The sequence below is a fragment of the Sinocyclocheilus grahami genome, unplaced genomic scaffold (assembly GCF_001515645.1).
Source record: "Sinocyclocheilus grahami isolate Dianchi unplaced genomic scaffold, SAMN03320097.WGS_v1.1 scaffold217.1, whole genome shotgun sequence".
NCBI lineage: Eukaryota > Metazoa > Chordata > Actinopteri > Cypriniformes > Cyprinidae > Sinocyclocheilus > Sinocyclocheilus grahami.
The window spans coordinates 779,342-806,051 of NW_015505396.1; the positions used below are offsets into that span (position 1 = coordinate 779,342).

Here is a 26,710-nt window from a genome sequence, read left to right on the forward strand (position 1 = left end):
CCACACCCCCCCCCCCCCGCTCACTCACACACACACACACACACACACACACACACACACACACACACACACACACACACACACACACACACACACACACACACAGACAGATAGACAGGGAGGTTTCAGGGAATGCCATATATAAGCGCTTGTTTTAAAGACCACATGAAACAGCTAAACAAGCACAGATTTTTGTCTTGAGTTTGTGTATATTATTGAAAGAGGAAGTTTGGGCCAGTAGGCTTATTAAAGTCATGGACCATGACTTAGCATGATTTGCTTCTTGTTGCGAAACTTCATTTATTAAACTGGAAACTTGAAAATTATGCAGTTTTCATTGCTAAGCTAAAATGCTATTTATAGCCAAAGACTATAGAATACACAAGACATGTCACTCATATAGTTTTGAATGGGGAAAAATGCAACGCTCAATATGGCCGCTCTATCGAAGGAAGCCCCGCCTTCTGAATAAAAGAGCCAATCACTAATCGGTAAAGTCATCGCATCACTGCAGCTGCCATTAGAAGTCCCGGTTGTTATAGAAACAGTCAACGTTCTGGAGCATGTTCTGGAGACGTGTGCTTAGGACTGTACATACGCACTGACTGGTCAAGCCTGAAAAATAAGCTTTTTTAAGAAACAACATTTACGAGACAGTTGTTGTCAGATTTCATTGGTGATTTCAAATTTGAAATGTATTCGTAAGATTTGCGAACAATTTTGGAGAATTTAATGTTTCCCCATTCAAAGAGATAGGAGCTGCACTTGAATGCCCAAGAGGTATTTCAAAGATGGCCACTGAGTGAAATGGCTTGCCTTAAAGGTACTTGTTATAGCCCTGTTACTAGGCATGATTATAATTTATGAGTTTCAACTTCCAACCAATTTTTTTGCAGTAAAAGAATCCTTAGATGGAGGATAAATTAACAGAAGTAACACTGTTTGATATTTTGGTTATGTTGCTTAGTAATTTAATAGAGTATGTTACAAACTACTCTTTATGTAATCTATTGTGTAATAATTTTTTTAAGTCCTTAGGGCTAACAGCCACACATACAGACTAAAGGTCACAGAAATCTTAATTTTGATATAATGTATTTTTTCCTTTAAATGGATAGTTAACCCAAAAATGAAGATTGTCATTTACTTACTCTCAATTTTGTCAATCATTTACCTTAAACATGCATGCTTGATGCTCAAGAACAAGTGAGGTTTTTCTCCTTGCGTATCCAACATGCATTTTCAGGCTTCATTCACATATGGATAACTTTTATAACTTTGGAACAACATGAGGGTGAGTAAATGATGACAGGATTTTCATTTTTGGGTGAACAAATGCTTTAAAGCTGTATTTCCTTGTCTCTTGTTTTTTTTCTTTTACTTGTTTCATGTTGTGGGATATTATGAACATTTTTGTTCATTTTCTTCTTTTCTTTCAATATCTGTCTCTCTTTCTCTCTCCTTTAGTGTATCTGCTGAATAATTTACTGTGTTTAAGATGGGAACATGAAAAGGAGAGTCTTTAAAAGCTGTTTGTTTGTGGGTAGTGTGTAAATGTAGCCCTTCTGTTGTGTGTGTGTGAGAGAGAGAGAGAGACTCACACATTTAGAGCTGTTCGTTCAGAAACCGGCTTTACCTCCAGGTTTGCTGGGCTGTTGATCCGTCCTGTCACTCCTGCGGTTGCTGCTCAGCGTCTAGAGATAGACTAGACCAGAGGTGCATGCTAGTTTTCACAAGAGGAAGACTATCTACATGGGTGTTCAGGAGTCCAGGATCTCCTTCAGCCTATTAAAAAGTTATTCGGCTTGACTCTTGTCATTCTGCTGTTTTTACGGCATTTATGCATTATTTTGTACTTTGTCTTTTGGGATAGACGAGGATTCTAATTTCTTCTTTTATTTATATTGCAGAGGGACTCCATGAAAGATGTCAGAGGAGGCGATTGTTATTGCCAAGTGGGACTATACGTCACAGCAAGACCAGGAACTTGACATTAGGAAAAATGAGCGCTTGTGGCTCCTGGATGACTCAAAAACATGGTGGCGTGTACGAAATGCATCCAACAGAACAGGCTACGTTCCTTCCAATTACGTCGAACGCAAGAACAGTCTAAAGAAAGGCTCTCTGGTGAAAAATATCAAAGATACACTTGGTAAGAGACTTGTATATTTTGATTTCTTTTAATAAAGGGGTTAGCCAGTAATGTCAGGATGATGGCTGTGTAAGATTTTGTAATATCCTGAAATTGACAAATAAGAATGTCCAGTTTAAAGCACATGCTTAGAAATACTCTTATTTGTGTCAGATTCTCTGGATTCATATCAGTTTCTTATGGTTTTGAAAAACTATTCTCAAGGATACTAAACATTTTAAATGAAACGTAATATTTTCTTTTCAGCTTAAATAAATGTGAGTGTACACATCTAATCATTATATTCCAAAATATGCACTGCTATTTAAAATTAAGAAATTAATACTTTTATTCCATACGGATACATCACAATTGATCAGGAGTGACAGTACACACATTTATAATGTTACAAAAGATTTATATTTCAAAAAATAAACTGTTCCTTTGAACTTCCTATTAGTCAAAGAATCCTTAAAAGTGTCATTTTTTCCCCCCAAAAAAATATTAAGCAGCGCAACATTGAACCTATCAATATTGATTAAACTAAGAAATGTTATCTTGGCACCAAATCAGCATATTAGAATGATTTATAGAAAACATTTCTCTGAAATATTTCCCATTATTGTGTTTTTTACTGTCTTTTTGATCAAATAAATGCAGCCTTGGTTAGCACTTCTTCCAAAAACATTAAAAACTATTTTACTGACCACAAACTTTTAAACGGTAGTTACTTGGAACTACCTGGAGTTACTTGGGGTATAAGCATCTGTAAAAATAAAAAGAATTGCAGCTGAGTGCATTAACAGGGCTATTTTCCATATAACTACAGTTCATAGCGTCAACTGTTAAAGAGATAGTTCACCTAAAAATGAAAATTGTCATGATTTACTCACCCTCATGATGTTCCTGCATGACTGACTGACTTCTGTGGTACAGAATTAGTGTATTTTCCAAGGTAAAAGATATTGTTTTTTTTTTACAGATTTAATAAATTATTAAAAACATCATCAGAAATATCGGCTAAACTTACCTTGCCATGAAAAGGTTAATATTTGAAAATATTTATTGACCTTGACATGCAGTCATGAGAGTCTGCCATCCCTCTGGTATTTTTTACTTATTCCCTATTTTCATGTGAGAAATCCAAAGCCTTCAGAAATGAAAAAAGAAAAAATATTCAACATGAAGGATGTGTAAGCAGGAAGCACTAATCTAAAGGTTTTCATTGTAAAACCTAATTAGTTGCCCTGCCGTTAATCACACCGGGGAGAGCGGTGAACTGATCGATCAGCTGTGTCTTGGGGCATATTGAGTGTGTATGTTCAGAGTAGTCAGCCTCAACTCTCCTGGCTGTGAAGTGGAGACCAATGTGTCCCAAATTCCCAGTGCCGAACATACAACATTGACTTCTTTTTAACCGTTTAATGGTGGTTTGCCACAGAGCTGTTATGCTGTTTTTTGCAGAATCATATGTTGATATCCAAGAGGTGTCAGCCCCTCAGAAACCTCACTCATGATGCTTTGTTCCACACTGTAGTTTTGTTTTTATAGTAGCATGGTTGGTTATTATTGTTATTGTGGTGGAGATTCTTCTGTGTTACACTTATGGTTATGGTTTAACCACCTGGGATGAACAAGCTAAAGGCATTTGATATGCAGATGGTAGGAAATGAGCCGTGCTAATGGCAGCTAATGAGCTGTGCTTTTCCTCGACGGCCTGTTTAATCTTCCTATCAACAATATGGGGGTTTAAGTAAGCACATTTCATGGGTAAATTAAATTGAAATGGAGAGACTATTGATTTAATTTGTGTTTAAAAGCTCATGTACACTACTGGTCATAAGTTTTTTATGTATTATATTTATTTGATCTGAAATGCAGTAAAATAGTAATATTGTAAAACATTATTATTACAAAAAAACTGTTTTATGTGGTAATATAAGTTATTATTTATTATTACAAAGTTTTCAGCAGTCATTACTCCTGTTTTTTCATTGTCATATGATCCCTTTTAAATCATTCTAATATGATGATTTGGTGCTCAAGAAAAAGTTTGGGGATTATTTGAGAAATTAAAAAAAAAACAGCATTTATTTAAAATAGAAATATTTTGTAACATTATAAATATGATATGTAACATGATCAATTTAATGCATCGGTGCTGAACACACAAGAATAAATTATGTTTTAAAATATATTCAAAAAGAACTGTTCTTTTAAATTGTAATAATTAATAGTTAATAGTTAAAAATAAATAATTAATAGTTCATTGTAATTTCACAATTTTACTGTATTTTGATCAAATAGATGCAGCCTTAGTGAACATTAAAGACTTATTTTAAAAATATTAATGATTCCAAACATTTGACTGATAGCATACATGGCTTTCTACATGTACACAGGTAGAATTCATAGAGGTGGGGGAATTGGCAGCCTTCAAGATATCTACACAAAGAGAGCGATGTTTGTTCAGTGTAAAATCATCACTTTCAGAGACAGACAGAGCAATTAGGATCCTCCTCTCCATTTTGCTTTCTTGCTGACAGCTATTTATAAGATGTCCACACACACACACACACACACTGCACCACCCCTTCCCTGTCAGGGTAAAGGGGCCCCAGCTCTCTGACCCTTTGACCTTATCTCTAGAACATCCTTTCCCCCCCTCCCTCACTTTCCTTAAAAAGTATGTTACATACTATGTTTAAAGGGGTCCTATTATGCTCTTTTACAAAGTCTTGATTTTGTTTTGGGGGTGTATTAGAACAGGCTCTCATACTAGGTTGTTCGAAAAACATTATTTTTCACATATTTTACATTATTACAACACCTCTCTCCCCAGTCTGGCATGAACGGCTCGAATAGTTCCTGTATCAAATGAAAGCCCGCCTTCTGAAATACGAAATGTGCTGTGATTGGTTAGCTGGGCCAGTGTGTGTTGTGATTGGCTCCACTCGGCGCCTGGTCGGGAAATGTCACGCCCCTTACCATAGCCGCCTGCGAGCTTCAGTGTAAATATTGCGTCAAAATCAAATCAATTTGAGCACCATTTAAACCCGGATGATTGTAACCACTCTAAGTTCATCTGCCTTGGGAAAGCTAGCGTGTCTCCGACATGGTAATAACACTCGTTACCTTCTCTAGTGCAGCTCAATCAGGTCTCGTCCCATTCGTCGGTATTTGTGATATCACAAATCCCGGAAAATATGCGTTGTAGTCCAAACGAGTCATTTGTTGTTGTTTTTGAAAAGTGATTTCTGTTAAATAAAATATCTTCTTTTGAAATGGACTTTGAGCTTTGCAACTTTGCAGATCTTTTTTATGCTCAAACAGCAACATTACAGACTATCTAAAGTTGAAAAAGTGAAAAATAATAGGACCCCTTTAATTACTGACACATGAATTGAAGAGAGTAAATGGGAGGTTGGAGGCGAGAACCTCTGCAGTGAGACTCTGTTTCACTGTTTCTTGTACAGTTAAGGTCATTATTAAATAGTTGTTGTTTTTTTAGAGAGATTTACATGAAGCTAACTGTAGCACGGTATAGGTAGTATGGTGTTGTAATTAAAGGTCTGGGTTAGTAACTAAAGTTATGGGTTCGAATCACACAAGATATGAACCCCAAGATTATCACAAATTTGATATTGAGCAAGATACTTAATCCCAGATTAATGCTTGTTCATGATAATGGTAACTAATGATAGGCCTAACTGTATTAGCATCCACACCAACATATAATTTAAATGCTCAAGCTCATTAAAAGTTGAGTGGATTCTGATTGGCTGTCAACTAGTGCTGGGCGGTATACCGGTTCATACCGAATACCGGTGTTTATTTTTGTTATGATATGATTTTTTAAAATACCGTAATATGTCGCTTGCACAAAACAATGTTCGGAACGCAACATTTTTTTGAAAAGGGGTCCTTTTTCACTGTTGCTCTGTGGTGAGGGAACAGCTGTATGTATTACTAAGCGTGTACGTTCCGAAACTGAAGCTGAAGAACTAATAGAACGTGATGACACAGAAGAACTCATCCACAATATTCACATTGACCTCCACAAATATCCACCGCCCCCTGCCATCAGCTCCCGCATCTCACACACACACACGAGCGCGACTTTAGCACTAGATTTAGCAACTTTCAGACCCTTTTAGCGTTTTTTTTCCCCATAGAATATTCATACTGACAATCCTAGCGACCTTTTTGGATAAACCTTAGCTATGGTTCAGTGGGAAGATTTCGCCAGTGCTGTCCCGCGAACGCGAGGTCTGACTTTCCCGGAGAAGTGTCACCTCTCTCGGCGTCTGTTCTGTGCAGTGAGCGGCAGAGAAGCAGCGCATTCAGTTGGCCGCACCGTAGCCGATTCGTCAATAAATGAGTACAAAACCGCATTTCCTAGCACCTGTCGCTTACTGATTGTTTGGAATTATAAATATGAGCGTAGTTCGTCTGTTAATATCACATGCACTTTTTTGTTTGTTGCTTTTTTTAGTTTGTTACTTAGACGCAGGCAGTGCGCTGCATGAGACAAAAAAGTAATATAGCCAAAACAACCGCATAGCCGCTCTTTAGTGTAGATGCATGTTGATTTTATCAGACGATGCCGCGATTATAAATGAGAGTGACTCCTGGTTAACATGTATTAAAAGGGGTTGTGTTTAGTCACTATTTAGTGTGGTATTTTTTGACAATATCATGTCAGTAAAATAGGGCATTCTAAGTCAATATACTGCAGTATTTCCTCTCTCAATCAGTAGAAAATATGGTTAACACCCGGTCATGCATGAAAAAAAATACACCGTCATGTACCGTGAAACCGGTATAATTTAGAAAAATACCGTGATATACATTTTTGGTCATACCGCCCAGTACTACTGTCAACGTTTTTATCGTTCATCAGCTCAAAATAATTCTGAAAATGTTTCCAGTGATATCGTTCCTCATGTCATTATTATAGCTGTAGTGTGGAGTTTGTTATTCTCATATGAAGATTGGCTGACCTTGTAATAAGTGTATTGTGAGTTACTTGGGGTATAAGCATCTGTAAAAAAAAAAAAAAAGAATTGCAGCTGAGTGCATTAACAGGGCTATTTTCCATATAACTACAGCTCATAGAGTCAACTGTTAAAGAGATAGTCCACTAAAAATGAAAATTGTCATGATTTACTCACACTCATGATGTTCCTGCATGACTGACTGACTTCTGTGGTACATTAAAAGAAGATACTTTGAGAAGTGTGTGTGTGTGTTTGTTTTGGTCCATACAGTTGAAGTCTATGGTCACCAGGTCATTTTTGTGTGTTTGTTCAGCTGAAGAAAGAAAGCCATACAGGTTTATAACAACATGAGAGTAAGCAAATGATGACAGCAGTTAAATTTTTTGGTAAACTATCCTTTTAAGCTCACAAAAACACCATAAAAGCAGTCACTATGATTTATTTATTCACAATGATCATATTCATTATTCAATGATGATCTTTACAACCAGTAAGCTTTCAACTGTAGAATCTTTAAGACCAGATCACTGAAGTCCCTTGTGCAAAGGCATGATGCCTGGTTGATGTAAATTTTCAAACTGTTCTGGAAATCAAGGATCCAGGCCAGAAAAAAAATAGTTCCACTCAACCATTAGCAGAGAACCGGGCATAGCACTAAGAACTCACACCATTTCAGTGGAACAGGTGGTGTGTGAGAAACTGAGATGAACTTTGATTTGGGGGGAGCCAGTCAGATTTGTGAATAAACTGTTCAGAACCAGATTTTTGAACCAGATGAACTGTAAAGAGAAGGATTCATTCATCTGGTTTTTGAGTTAATCTCACTGACTCAATAAGCCGGGCTACCTTTATTTTTGGTTGTTGTTTTCTTGTTTTTTGAGCACTTTGTCATGGTCTCTTTCAAATTAACTGTCAATTTAAAAAAGTGCTGCCTGAGTACACAAAAATAAAATAAATAATTAAATAAATTAAAGGTTTAGATTAGTCAAAAGCTGTGTCATGACCATACAGGCAGCCTCAATGCTTGACCACTGGTGTCATGTTTGAAAAGCTCATCCTCTTCTCTAGTCTGTTGGCCTATCGATCCTCTGTGGACAGAGCGAGGACAGCTCTCTCACAGGCTCTTTGTTCTTTCATTGTGCTTTGATAAATGTGCTCATTTGCTGTCTGTGAAGTGAGACTCAGGTGTGTTTATGGGCTACATAAATGAGCTGTGTGTGTGTGTGTTTCTCTATTGCTCATCTCATACACACACACGCACACACACACACACACACACACACACACACACACACACACACACACACACAGATGTGCTGGTGTATTGGTGTTTTTCTCCTGCTGGTCTCATAATCTCATTTCTGCTCATGTCTGAGGTCATTCAGTCAATGCCGCTCATGCATACAGCTCCTGCCTTCATCCCTGCACCTGATTTGTTGTTGTCAAGGTTACCTCCCCTCTGCTCATCCATTGTGACGAGGTTACCCTTTCTCTGGCAGCCTTCATCGGTCTCTCTCTCCCTGTTTTTTGCTCTTTTCCTCTGTCTTTTCCAGGTCTTTTTTTTCTTATCAGTGTAGAAAAGATTGTATTTTCTCTGAATGAGAAAACTCAGTGAGCTCTTTAGAGATGAGAAGTTAAAGATGAAAATTCTGTCATCACTATTCACCACCATGTTGTTCCAAATCTGTATGACTTGCTTTCTTCCATGAAGCAATAAATACATTTTGAAGAATGTTTGTGCAGCCCTTTCCAATGCAGTTACAGTGAAAGGGGGCGGACAATGTCAGCTTCCAAAAAAAAATTAAAAATCACTACCATATGTAATGTATTCTAAGGCTGTATGACATCTTGATGTCATATTTAAATGTTTGGTTAGATCTGTGGTTCTTAACCGGGGTCCCAGGCCCACTAGGGGGCTTCAGCAAACTTCCAAGAGGGGCTCAAATTGACTTAAAACGTTTTTGAAAAGGACAAAACAAAAATAAGCCAAAACAACTAAAAACTTAGTAAGAACATTTAAAAAAAACTTGTTGTATTCACTTCACTTGTATTCAACAACTCTTTTATTTTTGAAGAACCAGGTTTCCCACTTGAAACCCACTTTCCATCTTGAAACACCTGGATGTTTGTGGAAGTCAAAAGTGAAAAGTTATATACTGTAACAATGTGTGGCCTTGGAGTCAAAATCTGGTTTTCGTTTAAATTTAGCATGTTTGAATAAGCTCCAATGTTTTTATGCACATTCTTGATGAAATAGGGTGCACTTTGTCATAACATCACAATTAAAAGTTGTAGCGAATCAGCTCATGGGGAAATATGAATAATTAACCATAACTAGTTATAATTAACTATTCATATTTTAGATCCACTGTAGATATTTAGCTGACCACTCAGGGTCAACTGTCTTGTCAATTCTAAGAACGTTAATTTCCTGGTTAAAGGAAATAACTTTCTTACTGTACAATTCTATAAGCTTGTAACGTAAATCTGCATGATTATTGACTCCGGTTATGAGTAAACACTGAACACGTCAAGTGTGATACAAGTAAGGTTTTATTAACTACATAAACACTCAAACTAGTCTAACATACTACATAAACACATAAACTGGTCTAACATACACATACACACACACACACACACACACACACACACACACATACAGTTGGTATAGAAAAGGGTTAAAGTTTAACTCAGCATAGAAAGAGGCATAAAGAATGAATTTTATAATTTTATTGCATGTATAATCAACAGATCAAAGCCTTCAGGGATACGTCAGATACTGAGTTCAAACACACCTTTGTAAAAAGGTGTAACTGATACTTAATGTATCAATTAATAAGACTAAGTTTGATACTTAGCCAGTCTCGGCGGGTAATATGCACTCTCAGTTAGATCATCCGAAGATGAATTCATAGATACTAGACATGGTAGAGTTACTTCTATGAATGAGTGGTTTATCGTAAGCATGAATAAAAATAGTCTATAATACAACAGATTAATACAAAACAGCAATAATATACACAATGGCCTGAAGGATATGTGTATTCAATCAAATAAAGGTTTTCCTATGAATTAATTAGTAGAACAGTCCATTTCTCCTGTGCATTTGTACCCCTTAGCTCTGGAGAAAGCAGCTGAGAGCCGGCTCGCATTCCACAAGGTTGTAAATGTATCGGGTTACCATGAAACCAGGGTCTTGTTCGGCGTCCTGGGGTGTTACAAAGTATTTGTGAAATCTAGCTAACAAAATATATATTGTGTGTTGGAGTGGTCCAGACGCTACAAAGTGTTGCAAAAACAGCCTGAAGTGAAGGTTAATTTTCCCACCCATGTTCTCTTCTTTTGCAAGAGAGGTTTGTGGTGGCTTGCCTCTCTTCCCCTAAACACACCCTTTAACATTATGTGTGACACACTACCTTAACACTTGGCACTAAGATTTGTCGAAAAATGTATTAGTTGTGCTGATCAAAACCATTGAATCTTGTGTGATAAGTGTTAAATGTTTCTGGTGTGGCAGAATTGTGAGTAGTTCACCTGTTTGGAAAAGCCTACCAGATGATGTGAGTTGAGAAAACAAGACATGCTGTTATTTCAAGTTTGAATGTGTAGCCAATGAAATCACAGACAGGCCTGAATGAAAGGCTTGATCATTGTTTTGCCTGTAAACAGCAGTAGAATGACTCAGTTTCCCCAACCAACCTTAAACAGACAGACTAATGTTTGTTACCAGGAGTGTTAAGATGATGCATGACACTTAGTGTAACTGAAACACCTTTCCTAATTTTTAACTTAAAGCTCGACAGACTATGTATTTGAGAGTTTGGTTTTGCATTAATCACATATGTTTCACACTGGTTTTAGTGCAGCTGCTAGAGTTGCATCCTGCTGTCCTGAGAAACTGTTTCCATGGAAAACTTTGACCTTAAAGCCTCAGAGCTGCTGTCTTTAGAGGATTCCCACTCACTTTTTTTCTTCTTTTTCGGTTCAGTACTTTCTCATTTCACAGTATTATGCTAATAGAGAACATCACTATTTTAATGAAGCATTGGGATCATCGTACCTGAGGGGAAAAACTGGTCTGGCAATAGGGAAGACTCTTACTCTGCTTGCTTTCACGTGCATTGTCGAGAAGAGAGATAATTCATATAGTTCCCTCTCCTGGGTAGTGTGTTTTATATATTGTCTATATCTATATAGATAAAGGGCGCACAATTCTATATAGATTAATATATAGATTAAAATATAGAAGTGCCGCTACTGTGTAATGTTGAGTACCGGCCCACTTCGAGTACTGTTTGTTGCTGTCATGTGATCTATCTTAACATATTCACCATTGTGACGACTCAACCCGTGGCATGTAGATGGCACTATCATGCAAAGAAAGAAACTAAATAACATGCTTGGAAATAGTGATTATCAGAATAAAATAAAAAAAAATCATGCCACACTTTAATATAAGTTATTACAGGTTTTGATGCATTTGGTGTATTTTTTGTTTTTTTGTTTAATTTATTCATATTCAGGTTTTACTTAACTTTTATTGCTGTCAGGTGATCTGTCTTACCATATTCACCACTGTGATGCCCCAGACCGTGGCATGTAGATGGAAAGAGTCATGAAAATAAAGAAACTAAAGAACATGCTCAGAAATACATTGATTTTCACAATGAAAGATTTATGTTGCAAGCTAAGACAGGTTTTTGATGTTGTCACATGATATTTCTTACCATTTTTGCCATTGTGATGAACACGTCATGTACACAAAACAAGTCATGTAGTTGGAAAGAGTCATGCAAAGAAAGGAAAAGCGAAGAACCTGTTCAGAAATACAGCGATTGTCCAGAACAGGCAGGGCCGTTTCTAGCCAATTTGATGCCCTAGGCATCAAATATATATAATTATTTTCAGACACCAGTTGCTTGTCACATTAAAATTGGTTGTCATAGTAACGACTCTTAATTTGTGGAGATTCAGTGCATTGAGTTACACAAATCTGAATGCATTATTTGTAAATTGACTGTTAAGATAAACATTTTGCACAATTTAGTATCTGTAATATCATTGTGTTGCCACTAGATGCCTGTATAGCCCTATGTAACAATCCCTAGTGGCTAAGACATTGCACATAATTTACACATAAATCACACATAAATTAATTTGATTACATTTTGATTTGGATACTATATACTATACTACTACATATTGTTTAGATATTATCAATGGCTACTTTTTTGTCTTTATCTGTTTAGGTGTCATGTTAGTCTTATGCACACCCCTTCAAGTAAAGTGTTACCATTTACTGTACCAATATTTTAAATTGGCCTTTGAGCTTTATTGCATGGTAAAAAAAAAGTGTTACCTTGCCAAAGCACTGGCAGAGCCCACTGATCTAATGGCGTTGTTGAGCGCTCCAAATGCAAACTTTGCATGCAACAATCAGGCAGCAATTGACAGCACTCTGATCTAGTGGCATACAGGCATCGTCAGATTGACAGTACTCTAGCCCAATAATGTTGGGGGATCCAGTGGGGGCGGCAGTCATATTTCAGGGTGACCGTGCCACTCTTTATCACAACCCTGCTAAAAGTGCCAGTACGTGCGCTCATTGGCGCCCCTTCAGCTGGTGGCGCCCTAGGCGACCGCCTAGCTCGCCTATGCCTAGAAACGGCCCTGAGAACAGGGGTGGCGAACGTCAGTCCTGGAGAGCCACAGCCCCGCAGAGTTTTGCTTCAACCCTAATTAAACACACCTGAACAAGCTAATCAAAGTCTGAAGGGTTACTAGAAAGCTACAGGCAGGTGAGTTTTAATTAGGGTTGGAGCTGAACTCTGCAGGGCTGCGGCTCTCCAGGACCGGAGTTCGCCACCACTGGTCCAGAATATAAGATTGATAGTTAATAAAAAATTTGTATGTATGTATAATATTCAGTATGTAAAACATTCAGACTGGACTTACCTTTTGTTGCCATCACGTCTTTCTTATCATGTTTCCCATTTTGATGGCTCAAACCGTGGCATGTAGTTAGAAAGTGTCATGCAAAGAAAGAAACAGAAGAATATGGTCAGAAATATAATGATTTTCCAGAATATAAGAGTTTTTTGATGTATTCCAATAAACTTTGAGATTTGACTTATCTTTTATTGCTGCCATATGACATTTTTTACCAAGTCTGCCATTGTGATGGCTCAAACATGGCATGTAGAAAGAATCAAGCAAAAAAAGAAACGGCGAAGAACATGTTCAGATATACAGTGATTTTTTTAGAATAATAAATCATGCTGCACTTTAACACAAATTAACAGTATTTTGATGTATTACCATGTTTGACATTGTGACGGCTCAAACCGTGGCATGTAGTTGGAAAGAGGTATGCAAAGAACAGAAGAAAATGTTCAGAAATGTAATGAAATAAGTTAATACTTTTTTTTTTGTATTCATACACAAAACATTCAGATTGGATTTATCTTATATTGCTGTAAGATGATTTACTTTACCACATCACTGTGCCAGATCAAACTGTGGCATGTAGTTGGAAAGAGTCATGCAAACAAAGAAACAGAGAAGAATATGCTCAGAAATATACTGATTTTCTATAATAATAATAATAATAATAAAAGATTCATGTTGCAGTTTAACACAAGTTAATACAGGTTTTTCATGCTGTCACATGATCTTTCTTAGCATAATTACCATTGTGGCACCTCAAACCATGGCATGTAGACAGAACGAGTAATGCAAAGAAAGAAAAACAGAAAAACATTTTCAAAAATACAGAGATTTAAAAAAACATAAGATTGAGAGTTATTACAGTTTTTAATTTATTCATATGAAAAAACTTTAAGAATGGACTTGCCTTTTTTTGCTGTCTCAGCTCTCTTTGTGTTTGCCATTGTGACGGCTCAAACCGTGGCATTTAGTTGGAAATAGAAAGAAAGAAACAGGAAATATGCTTAGAAATATAATGATTTTTCAGAATATAAGAGTATTTTGATGTATTCATAAAACTTTGAGATTTGACTTACCTTTTATTGTCATATGACATTGACCACCAAGTTTGCTATTGTGACGGCTCAAACCATGACATGTAGATAGAAAGAACCATGCAAAGAAAGAAGCGAAGAACATTTTCAGAAATACAGTGACATTTTCCACATGTAAGATTCATGCTGCACTTTAACACAAGTAATACAGTTTTTAATGTATTTACTGTATATACTACACATTCAGATTTTTTTATAAATTCAGAATTAGCTAACCTTTACTCTGTCTGTCTTTCTTGCCACTCTTAACATTCATGGCAGTGACATGAAGTTGGAAAGAAACAAAGCAGAACATGTTTAAGAGATTCCTTTAAGAAAAATGTTTTTATGGAATTGAACAAGTCGATAATTTTTGCTGTATTAATGTAATTTTTTATATAGATTTACCTTCATAAATAAAAATATATCTTGTTCACACTAATCAAACATACGATCCAAAGTTATTGTTCAAGTCCATGACATCATAAAAGTAGCAGAATGTAGGAATTCTGTTTGTGACTGTTAGCTGTAACCATAGCGACAGTGACTAAAGTAAATATCAAAGATGGCCGTGTCCAAACCATGTGTTTTATCATGATTTGACTTGACAAAGGTTCAGTCGAGGCACGATTTCCTTAATTAACCGACTGCAGCTTTTATATCCAAGTATAAATACACAAATTATTTGTTATACTTTTGAAAAATAAGGGATAATTAAAATATGTTTGCACAGAAAAATGAAATCTACATATTTAAAAGGTTTTCCTTTTTATTTTAGTAAATAATCTCAGATTACATCATTATCGATGGCTTATGTCAAATCGGTTCAAACTTCCAATACTTTCAATTTATATATTGCCATTACTAATAACCCAGACACTGATGATTTAACTCTTGATAGTTAACAAACTATCGGCAACATGTGATAAGTGGCGGTATGCAAGAAAAAAATGAAATGAAAAAGATACCGGTGAGTACCGGCCCACTTGGAGCACTGAGTACTCCCCCAAAATATAAAAATTAATTGTAATTCTAGGGCTGGTCCGAATACCATTTTTTAAGCTTCGAAGCTTCGGTAGTAATCAACACCGAATATTCGAAGGTCAGGGGCTGAACATCTTCTCTCTAATAAAGGCAGGAATTTCTGTGTGTCTGTTTGCATTTTTATTATGTCAAGAACCGTTCATCCAGTCGACTTCACACGTGGCGGGTGTGTTGCTGCGGACCCAAGGGAGTGCAGTGTCGCATTTTGGTGCAATATGGACACGCGACACGTTCAGAATTAATACACTTTTAATAAACTACAGAACAGCGCGAACCGGAAGCGGTGCACCTCACGCGGGCAGGGCTTATATGCTTCGAAAACGGACACTGCACTAGTGATACAAAACACACAGGTCTGTTAAGAGCAAAACTTTTAATATAGACAAATTATTATTAGGCTGGGCTACTGTACGTTTTTTATGACTGCCGTATTCGTAAGTATTTTCCAGGCAAATTAAGTGCATGTTTTTATCATGTGTAAAATTACTGATTAACATGGCAGATAAAAGCAGCACGTTTTTTTACACCAACAATATACTATAGGCGTACTTACAGAACTCAGGTGATTTTTCAAACTTGATGTGTTGTTGTGGTAGGCCAGTTTAAAATCGCATATTTGGCACACTGGAGCCCTGCATTTCAGCCAGGGCCCGACGGCCCTGACTTTTTTACGCCCCTCGGGCCGGGCTTCAGGCCAATTTTCATGTCATAGTTTAGACGCGGGCCGGGCCTTGGGCCTGTTTTAGGCTTCTCCTAGTTTTTATATTTTAGACATCCATCAATTAGTGATGAAAAAATAGCTGCGCTGGTGGAAACAACACAGACCGTGCTGTCAAGAGCGGCTCTGTTTAGTGTCCTGCCAGCAGCAGCAGCAGCATGCGTGCCGTCAGCGCAGCTGAAGAGTTCTGCGTTCAAATGCACGCAAAGCTTGCCGCAAAGCCCCATCAAAAGTAAATGCCATGAATGTGTCAGGGGGAAATAGTAAGGAGATATTTGAATTATTTACTAATAAACTAGTGTTTTCTGAGTCCATGTCGCAAAGATGAAGATGACGATCCTGACTCCCATCTCTTCATTAGACACACCTTTAGAGAGAAGTGCATCTTTACGGATTATGATTATAATGAAAGAGTTTTTGTTTTCGATTTGTTTTATTTTGTTAAGTGGTAATTTAAAGCTTTCTATAGATTTATTTATCATGTCTGTGAGGCATGTATTCGCTGAGTTTCGATTCATTTTTGTGAAGCGCTCCTGTTCAAGACTAGACGGCAGAAAGCGCATCATGTTTGTTTTCTTTATTTTAAAAAAGCACAATGTTTTGTTGATATTGTGAGTGCACACAAATACAAGTATACCCTTTACAGTTCCGAATGATGTGACGTGACATGTGGCCAAGTATGGTGACCCATACTCGGAATTAGTGCTCTGCATTTACCCATCCAAAGTGCACACACACAGCAGTGAACACACACACCGTGAACACACACCCGGAGCAGTGGGCAGCCATTTATGCTGCGGCGCCCGGGGAGCAGTTGGGGGTTCGGTGCCTTGCTCAAGGGCACCTCAGTCGTGGTATTGAAGGTGAGAGAGCGCTGTACATTCACTCCCCCCACCTACAATTCCTGCCGGTACGAGACTCAAACCCACAACCTTTGGGTTATGAGTCCGACTCTCTAACCATTAGGCCATGACTTCCCCGTGATCTATAATGATCTATTCCCCAGGTATAATGAATAATGATGCATTATTCATTATACCTTTATGAGCAAAAATGACAGCGTAGGCTATTTTAATTTGTTTCCACTGAAAAAAAAATGCAAGTGATTGCGCTGGCGCCTTTATGTCCTGCAAAGTGAGCTTCAGCTTCCACTCTTCGCACAAACTTGGATAGCCTATAGCGCACATTTATTATAGTGCAGGTTAACGTTTAAACATTTGTATATGCTTGAACTGTTTTAGTATATCTAGATTTTATTTTAGGCAAGTCGTGATGATTTGAGAAGGCTACATTGATCAAACATAGGCGACCAGCTCACTGTCTGGCGCTTGGTCGTTAGGCTACTTTAAAAAACAAAAACTTATATTTAACGAACGAAAATGCTCCAAACGTTTTTCCAAATTAACTTAATAAAAAAACTAAACGAAATATAATCATTTATCTATTTTAATATCTGAAAGAGTAGTATAAGCTGTTTTGGGAGAAAAGGGGGAAAAAAAGATGGGCTTGGGTCGGGGTGGAGCTCGGGCTCGGGCCGGTAATTCTGATAAGCTGTCGGACAAGGGCCGGGGCCTGAGCTTCTCGGGCCAGGGCCGGGCTGGGGCCTAAATTTGAGGTCCGTGCAGGGCTTTACTGCCTTTGTCTTGTCCTCACTCAATTTAAAGTGCTCCCTAACAGCTGAGGTCTTCGGCACTTTTGTCTTCTCTTCCAGATTAACTGAATCATGACGTTCACTCAGCGATTCATATTCATGCGCGAATGAGAACCGTTTTGCGGGGGTTGCCAGGTGTTTGGAAAAAAAGAAAAGAATATTCGAATCTCAAAATTGAAAATCGAATGCCAACCCACTGAACGAATATTCGAATAATTGAATATTCTGGTCCAGCCCTAGTTAATTCAGAAATTAAAAACATGCGATATGTTTAATGTATAAAGTACTAGACTCATGTCATTGTCTCTTGAATATTTAATTCCCTTTCTTATTTACAGGGCTTCTGCCAACTCTCATGCATTCAGCGTGAGACTCACACAACTGACAGTTCTCACGCTCTCAGTGTCACACCACACGTCCATTTTCTCACACAGTGTCACTGACGTGATGTCTGTCTGTGTGAGTTCTTGTTTATTATATTTATACAGTATAGATAAGCAGTATGAGATGAGGTAGAAGAGTACACATCGTCATTTTTGTGGATCTGTAAGTTAAAAAGTACTAAAGTTTTAAGTTGACAGTTTTGTTTTAATAATCAAAATGTATTTTTAGAATCAGTTTTGGGGGGGGGGGGATATGTTTAGAATTTAGCTCCATTCTAGTCATTAGAAATGTTCAATACCAGACACATTTCCTCGTCAGTTGAATGGAAATGCACCATGTGTGAATGTACACCATCCTCCTTGGCATCCCTGTCTTGCAACACACACTTAAAAATACACATTTACTATATCATGCTCCTTTTTGCTTCTAAAACTAGGCCACCTCTACTCTCTCTTCTCAGTTGAGTGGACATGTGAACACCTGCACTCTTTCTCTCTTTCCTCTTATTCTTTCATATTATAGAGAGGGAGTTATTGTCATTTAGTATGCGCTGCAGGTGTGCATTGAGATGGAGGGGGATCTTAGGGGTGGAGGTAGAGCAAGTGTGTGTGTTGTTTACTGAGTGAGGAAAGCAGTGGTGAGATGAGTGTGTGCAATCAGGTGTGTGGATCTGCTGTTGCAGGAAGGAAACTGCTGGGTACTGTTGTGTTTTAATTGTGTTACGTGTGTGCTCTGTTTTAGTGAATTCCAGGTGGGTCACTATGCTAAGTGTCTCTGCTGTTTTGTTTTATTTTATTGTGTTTATACTCCAAGCAACACGGAGGTGAGGTCTCTATCACATACATTATTTCACTGCCCATATTAACAGGTTGCAGTATTCAGAATGTCCAGATAAGCAGGACTTATCTGCATAGCTCTGCATAGCATTGGTGCAAGCATTTGGTGCTTTAAAAAACAAATTGAAAATGCACTGCAAGCCTATTTATCAACACAATATTTTGCAATGTAGGCTTTTATGCAGCAACATAAAATATTGGACTGCTCACCTATTGTTTGAAAAAAATACATGTATCGGGCAAGTTTTACATGCAGTGATAGGCACACAAACACCTTCTGTTCATGTCTGACTGAATCCAGGTGATTTAAGCTGTATAAATCTACATTTCAGTTTGGGGTTCCTTTCTGTGTAAATTATTCATTGTTTAGATGTGTAAATGTGGTCCGCCTTCTCATTGTGGCCGTTATTAAAGGATGTGTGTTGTGTGAAATGGGCCTAAATATTACGGCTCTCCTGCACTCTGTTTTAGAAAGAGCATTGTTTTAGTGCATTATTTTCTGTACTAAAAGCAGTTTTCCTCTTACGCTGTGATTTAACTGAGAAATAAAGAAAGAAAAAAATATGGGTGGACTGCCTTTTCCTTGGAAATTTTAAGAGAAAAAGACTAAATCTATTTTTAGGGCTATCAAGGGTTATATGAAATTTAGACAACATTGTCTTAAGTAAGGGATAATGTACATCCAGCCAGTTGTTATCGCAGAATACAGCGGAAGAGTCTTGTATCACCCTGAAGGGGGTCATTCTGCAACAACAACCGGCTGGATGCACATTATCCCGCTTATTACATGGCTGCTTGCAACATAGGTAAACAATTAGACAAGAAATATTTATTTGAGTTGAAATATTTGAATGCAAAGCTTCCGTGAACAGCAGTTGCGAGCAAGCGGCAAGTTCAAACGATACGATGCTGTCAAACCACTTATTACACAACGTTTCACCACATAAATAATTATGGCGATAAAAGATTTAAGACGAACATGTTTTATAATCTGACCAGTTTGTTACAGCGTACAAAACAATTGTCGCAAAATGTTCCTGTGGCTCAGTGGTAGAGCATTGATTTAGCAGCGCAAAGGTCAATTCACAGGGAATACACATATTGATAAAAAATGTATAGTCTAAATGCACTGTAGTTGCTTTGGATAAAAGCGTCTGCTAAATTCATAATTTTAATTTAATTTAAAATGGCAGCAGCTGCATTTGTATGAAACGAGAGCGCAAGTCTGCGATATCAGGATGACATAATTAAATAATTGTACACAATTTCAAATTGAGTTTTAATATTTTATTAGCTAAACAAACGCAAAGCTTCCACCAAGAAAAAACAGTTCCTAGCAAGCGTATAGCGCCGACTTCAATTACCCGGATGAGCCTGTGTTATTCGTTTTTTACCGGTTGTTATCGAGGGATAACATACCTTGGAATGTCGTGACTGACCAATCAGAATCAAGTATTCCACAGAGCCGTGTAATAACACAGTATAAACTATAAATTTAGAAGTTTAAAGTCAATGAGATATTTGAACTTTTTAAAAATAAATGTATACTTTTATTCAGCAAGAGTGCATTAAATTGATCAAATATTACATTTAGAAGGGTACAAAATATTCACCGGATAAATGCTGCTCTTCAAATTTTGTTCCTGGGGGAAAAAAACACTGTATCTGTTTTTCCACACTTTCTTGAACCAGCATAGCTATTTTCACTTTTTATAATAATAAGAAATGTTTTCCTTCAGCATAATCAGCATATTGGAATGATTTCTGAAGGATCATGTGACACTGAAGACTCGAGTAATGGCTATTGAAAATTCAGCTTCATGATCACAGAAAATTTTTTTTAAATATATTACAAATATATTTTAGGGGTGTAATGGTACACAAACATGATGGTTCAGTAAGTACCTCGGTTTTGATGTCACGGTTCCGTACAGTTTCAGTACAGCAAAATCACCCTCTTTAAAGAAATTAAATTAAATTATAATTAAAATGTCCTTAGGGATAAAAAATCTACCTCTACATTACTATAAGGTTACAATTAACAACAGAGCCCAAACTTAAATTCAATTACTGTTTATTTTTAATTATAATCAACAATCAAATAAAAAAATTTTATGCAAACTTGTAAACTGCACACAATGCAGTTTTTGAAATAAACTACACTGAAGACTCGAGTAATGGCTATTGAAAATTCAGCTTCATGATCACAGAAATTTTTTTTTAAATATATTACAAATATATTTTAGGGGTGTAATGGTACACAAACATGATGGTTCAGTAAGTACCTCGGTTTTGATGTCACGGTTCCGTACAGTTTCGGTACAGCAAAATCACCCTCTTTAAAGAAATTAAATTATAATTAAAATGTCCTTAGGGATAAAAAATCTACCTCTACATTACTATAAGGTTACAATTAACAACAGAGCCCAAACTTAAATTCAATTACTGTTTATTTTTAATTATAATCAACAATCAAATAAAAAAATTTTATGCAAACTTGTAAACTGCACACAATGCAGTTTTTGAAATAAACTCTTTGTTTATAAGCTGTTTTATTGAAGTCTTTCCGTGATTGAAACACTGATTAAGCGATTACATTAGGCGTGAGATGTTCATTCATGTTTATTTCGTGTTAAAACTAGTAGTAAAGAGGAAGGGATGCTCGCGCTGCCGTTTGAACTGAGGCATTTATACAGCGATCTGTTGCGCTACATCAAAGAGCGTCAAAACGGCATTTACTGTTTGAATTTCCTGAAAAGAAAGCAACCGAATTTGAAAGAAGAGACTGTTTATTATCAAAAGCAACAATATATAAAACCGGAAGTTTCCAATGAAGTTACGCACATGCAGTGGTTAAACCAACACTGTATTTGTTTGGTAAACATTAGGGCTGAACGATTAATTGCATTTGGGATAATATCGCGACATGAAAAAACAAGATTTTTCAATCGCAGAGGCTGCGATTACACTCGGTCACATGACATGTGAGAGTAAAGAGGTGTGTTCGACTTAAAGATCGATCAGTGTATAACATCAAAATACGGTGAGAGAAAGCATAAGGAGACGTCCGCGCCAGGGCTGGATTGGTAATCGGGCATACCAGGCATTTTCCCGGTAGGCCGACGCACTTAAGGGGCCGACAAAATGTTTTTTTGTTTATTTTTTTGCAGAGGACCATCACGCAGGGACAGGGAGCAGCCAGTGGCCCATTGGTTTGTCTCCTGTATTGACAGCGTAAACCACCCAATCACAATGCGCTATAGACGGAGCGATAAAGTATTTTGCTCCGCCTATATAAAGATCGCATCACCCCAACTTCTTCCTCGTCGGCTGTGAAAACATTCCCACGTTTTCACAGCAGCATTATAAAGAACAGGCTTGCTCTGTGGTGAGTGATGCGGGCCAAAGAGCCAGGCAGGAGGAGAAGAAGAGAGTAGTTGAATCGGTAAAGTGTTTGATAGGGACTCGCAACGGAGGCAGGCATCTAACCTATCCTAATGTTTGCTCGCGCCATGAGAGTAGAATATGTAAACACTTTTCAATAAAACGTAAATTCATCCCCACGATTTTTTGGCCAAGTCAAGTGTGTTCATAGAGGTTTCCATGGGCCAATGCGAATAAAGCTAGATTTAAATAAAAAAAGACATGATATTGTCGGACCTGACGTTTTATTCGTATCCAAAACAAGATGTAGCCTAATATGAGTGATATATAGGCTACATACATACACTACCAGTCAAAAAAATTTTAACAGTAAGAAAGATCCAATAGATCCAAAGATCAGCATTTATCTGAAATAAAAAGCTTTTGTATGATTATACATATACCATTCAAAAGCTTGGAGTCAGTATAATTTTTCAGCTTTGAAATCGCAGGAATAAATTACATTTTAAAATATATTCAAATAGAAAACAGTTAAAATAGTAAAAATATTTCACAATATTACTGCTTTTGCTATATTTTGGATCAAATAAATACAGGCTTGGTGAGCAGAAGAGACTTCTTTAAAAACCATTAAAAATCTTACTGTTCAAAAACTGATTCTGTGATTTTTAAAAAATTTTTTTTATAGGTTTAAAGGGGGGCGCAACCAAAAAAGTTTGAGAACCACTGGTCTAAAGTTAACAGACAGTGTTTAAAAAGTGCAGTCCACATGTTTACATATGTTTATTACAGTGACTTTGAATTACCTAATGTAGTGTGGTAAAGCAAGAGATTTGTTTTTATATTTCTGCAATCTATTTTAGTTTGTGTGATTTGTTACTGACTTTCATATTAATGTTTACACCAGGCTTATTTGTCAGTGCTTTATGTTGTCATAATTATTACATGCTTACAAGGTTGGAAATTCAACAAATCAGTCAATATACTGTGATTGTAGTTGTTAAATAAAAATATAATTCATATCAATTCATGCATCACCTACTTTCATCGTAACATATAGGCCTGGCCTACAGAAACGAACATTTAATCTATCTAATATTGTGTTGGTCATACTATACAATGATTTATAGCTTGTCTTTGTTGAATAATACAGAACATAAAGAGCTTTAAAAATAATTGCATATTAAATCGCAATATTATTTAAAAAAAAAATAGTACACATGCATACCCAACTGAAAATTTTCGCTATATATGCAATTTTTTTTATGGCTGGCAGCAACTGGAGATGTGATGGATGAGTTTTAAGAATGTGAGAAAGATAGAAAGAGGACACCAAGAGGAAATGTGGTGGGCTGCAGTAATGATATCACATGTCTTCTTTCAGCAGGAAATTATTAGTATTGATGAATTTACAGCGTTAATCAATATCCCTGCCCTTTTCTTCTCTACTTCTAATTAGCAGAGCTCAGAGGCTTGCGTTTTACATAATGACTTTGTCTGATGTCTAATTACCTCTCTCTTTCTCTTTCTCAGGCTTGGGAAAAACTAAACGCAAAACGAGCACACGGGAAGCCTCTCCAACACCGAGCACAGATGAGTACTCGTCTAATGGGGGCGGAGTAGAACGAATATATGACCTGAACACACCAGCGGTGGTGAAGTTTACCTACAATGCAGAACGGGAGGATGAGCTCAGCCTGGTGAAGGGAGCCCGGCTGATGGTGATGGAGAAATGCAGTGACGGCTGGTGGAGGGGCAGCTATAACGGTCAGTAAAATTGTCATGTGGTATGACCCAAAAGTTTAATATTTATAAATTAATGATGTTTGTAAAAAGTACATTTTAACATTTGCAAATAAAAACAAATGATTGTGATGTGTACATTCCTGTGTATAAGGAAAATGTTTAAACTTTTCTTTAAAAAGTTTTTCAAAACCATATGAAACCAGCATAATTGCAAAGGGTACATTTTTAAAAGGTTGATATTTACAGTTTAATGCATTCCTTTATCGTGGACATATGTCATTGAAATTAACATGCTTTTCAATCTAGAGCAGTTGTTTTCAAACTGTTACTGTATATATATATATATATATATACAGCTCAAGTCAATCAGCTGATGAGTTAATTCAGCTATGTTAAATAAGAAAGACATCAAAAATGTGCAATGCTGGGGAGGCGCCAGGAATCTAGGGCTTATGGCGCCATCTCTAGGCTGAAATTCACTAAATGGAAATTCTGTTTCTTTCTCTCTCCTCTCTAGCCGAGTGATTTCTCAGTGTCTCTGAAAGCAGTTGGGAAGAACAAACACTTCAAAGTGCAGCTGTCGAATGGAGTTTACTGTATCGGTCAACGCCGCCACTGAAATTGGACCAATCATTTGTGAGCAATGTGGCATCGCTAATGCAATAAAGTCAGTCCCCACTCCCCTGGTTTCTTTTGTTTCAAATTAAAGGTCACTTCACAGTTAAAAGAGTTTTAAAGATAAAATTGCCTGGCTTTTAGTCATTTATTCTAATTGTTTCATTTATATGTTATTTATTAGACATTAGACATCATTTTGTGGACAACTTAAAATGTCAGATACTTTGACAAGTCAAGATTAGTTTGTTGTAAAATTGTCATGTGGTATGACCTAAAAGTTTAATATTTATAAATTAATGATGTTTGTAAAAAGTACATTTTAACATTTGCAAATAAAAACAAATGATTGTGATGTGTACATTCCTGTGTATGAGGAAAATGTTTAAACTTTTCTTTAAAAAGTTTTTCAAAACCATATGAAACCAGCATAATTGCAAAGAGTACATTTTTAAAAGCTTGACATTTACAGTTTAATGTTAAATAAGAAAGACATCAAAAATGTGCAATGCTGGGGAGGCGCCAGGAATCTAGGGCTTATGGCGCCATCTCTAGGCTGAAATTCACTAAATGGAAATTCTGTTTCTTTCTCTCTCCTCTCTAGCCGAGTGATTTCTCAGTGTCTCTAAAAGCAGTTGGGAAGAACAAACACTTCAAAGTGCAGCTGTCGAATGGAGTTTACTGTATCGGTCAACGCCGCTTCAATGCTATGGATGAACTGTTAGAGCACTACAAGAAAGCTCCCATCTTCACTAGCGAACATGGAGAGAAGATTTACCTTATCAAACCCCTCCTGTGACCTTCCACACACAAATGAGCCTTACAACCAGACCTGACTGGACCAGACCAGATCTGACCTCACACTGAACCAAGTGATCTGCAAAGTATGGGTCACCATACTTGGCCACACATCACTTAGCATTACTCCAGTCTTCAGTGTCACATGTTCCTTTAGAAATCATTCTAATGTGTTGATTTGGTATTTAAGAAACATTATTTCTTATTGAAAACAATTTTGCTTTTTTGTAGGAACTTACTAAGAACAGTATTTATTTGAAATGGAAATCTTTCATAATGTTATAAATGTCTTTACTGTCATGTTTGATCAATTTAAAGGGGTCATATGATGCTTTTTTAAAGATCATTATTTTGTGTATTTGGTGTAACAGAATATGTTGACATGCTTTAATGTTCAAAAAACACATTATTTTTAAGACAGCTGACTCCACTGATGTGTCTCGCTCTCTCTCTCGCACACACACACACACACACACACGATGCACAATACTCCGCATTTGAACAGTCAATAGCAAATACTTAAACTAATAACAAAACAGTAGCTGATTCAGAAGCGCCAGATTGTCATAGCAAAGTCAGAATTACCTCCTCTCCTAGGTTCACGAAACGGTCGTCCATAAAATGCATTGCTGTTCTGTTGTAAGTGATCTTAAAGATTCCTAAATGCATCTACTTTCGGAAGGCCAAATAAAGTGCCTTTGCTTTCGCCTAGAAACACACAGCGTCTCCCTGACATGGCTGCTTCAAAACTAACTGCGGTTACTGAAACCACGCCTTCTTTCTTTGCGTGCGCATTTGGGCGGGATTATGCTAAAATTTCCACATAGTGAGGTAGATATGTGGGGGCGTGTTAGAACGAGCCGTTTTAGGGGGGCGTGGCAGAGTCTTAACTTTGATAAAGAATATCTCTTTGGTTTTGAGACTTTAGTCTTTGCAACTTCAGGGATCTTATCTATGCACAATCAGCTTGTAGCACTCCAAAGAGAAAGGAAAACTTGAAATCGCATCATATGACCCCTTTAACGCATCCTTGCTGAACAAAACAAAAAAAAAAAGAAAATCTTTCAAAACAAACAAGCAAAAAAAGAAATACAATTGTATTGAATTCTGCTCTGCATATACTGCATACAATTAAACATTTGAGAAATAACATGCAATATAGAACAAAAGGAAAAATTATCTCAGAATTAGATACAATTATTTAAAGGGGTCTTATGCGATTTCAAGTTTTCCTTTCTCTTTGGAGTGTTACAAGCTGTTCGTGAATAGATAAGATCCCTAAAGTTGCAAAGACTAAAGTCTCAAACCCAAAGAGATATTCTTTATAAAAGTTAAGACTGGTCCACGCCCTCCTAAAACGCCACGTTTAAACACAACCCCA

The 26,710-nt window shown here is 37.0% G+C and overlaps 1 protein-coding gene across 1 annotated transcript in view; it reads left to right on the forward strand.

Annotated features, from left to right (window-relative positions):
• Positions 1-23,945, forward strand: part of LOC107596325 (cytoplasmic protein NCK2-like) — a 50,052-nt gene extending 26,107 nt beyond the window's left edge. The window contains exons 3-4 of the mRNA XM_016287034.1: positions 1,911-2,152; positions 23,704-23,945. Of these exons, the coding sequence (XP_016142520.1) occupies positions 1,927-2,152; positions 23,704-23,945 (468 nt within the window). The 5' untranslated portion in view covers positions 1,911-1,926. The remainder of the gene's footprint in view (positions 1-1,910; positions 2,153-23,703) is intronic.
• Positions 23,946-26,710: the final 2,765 nt, after the last annotated feature.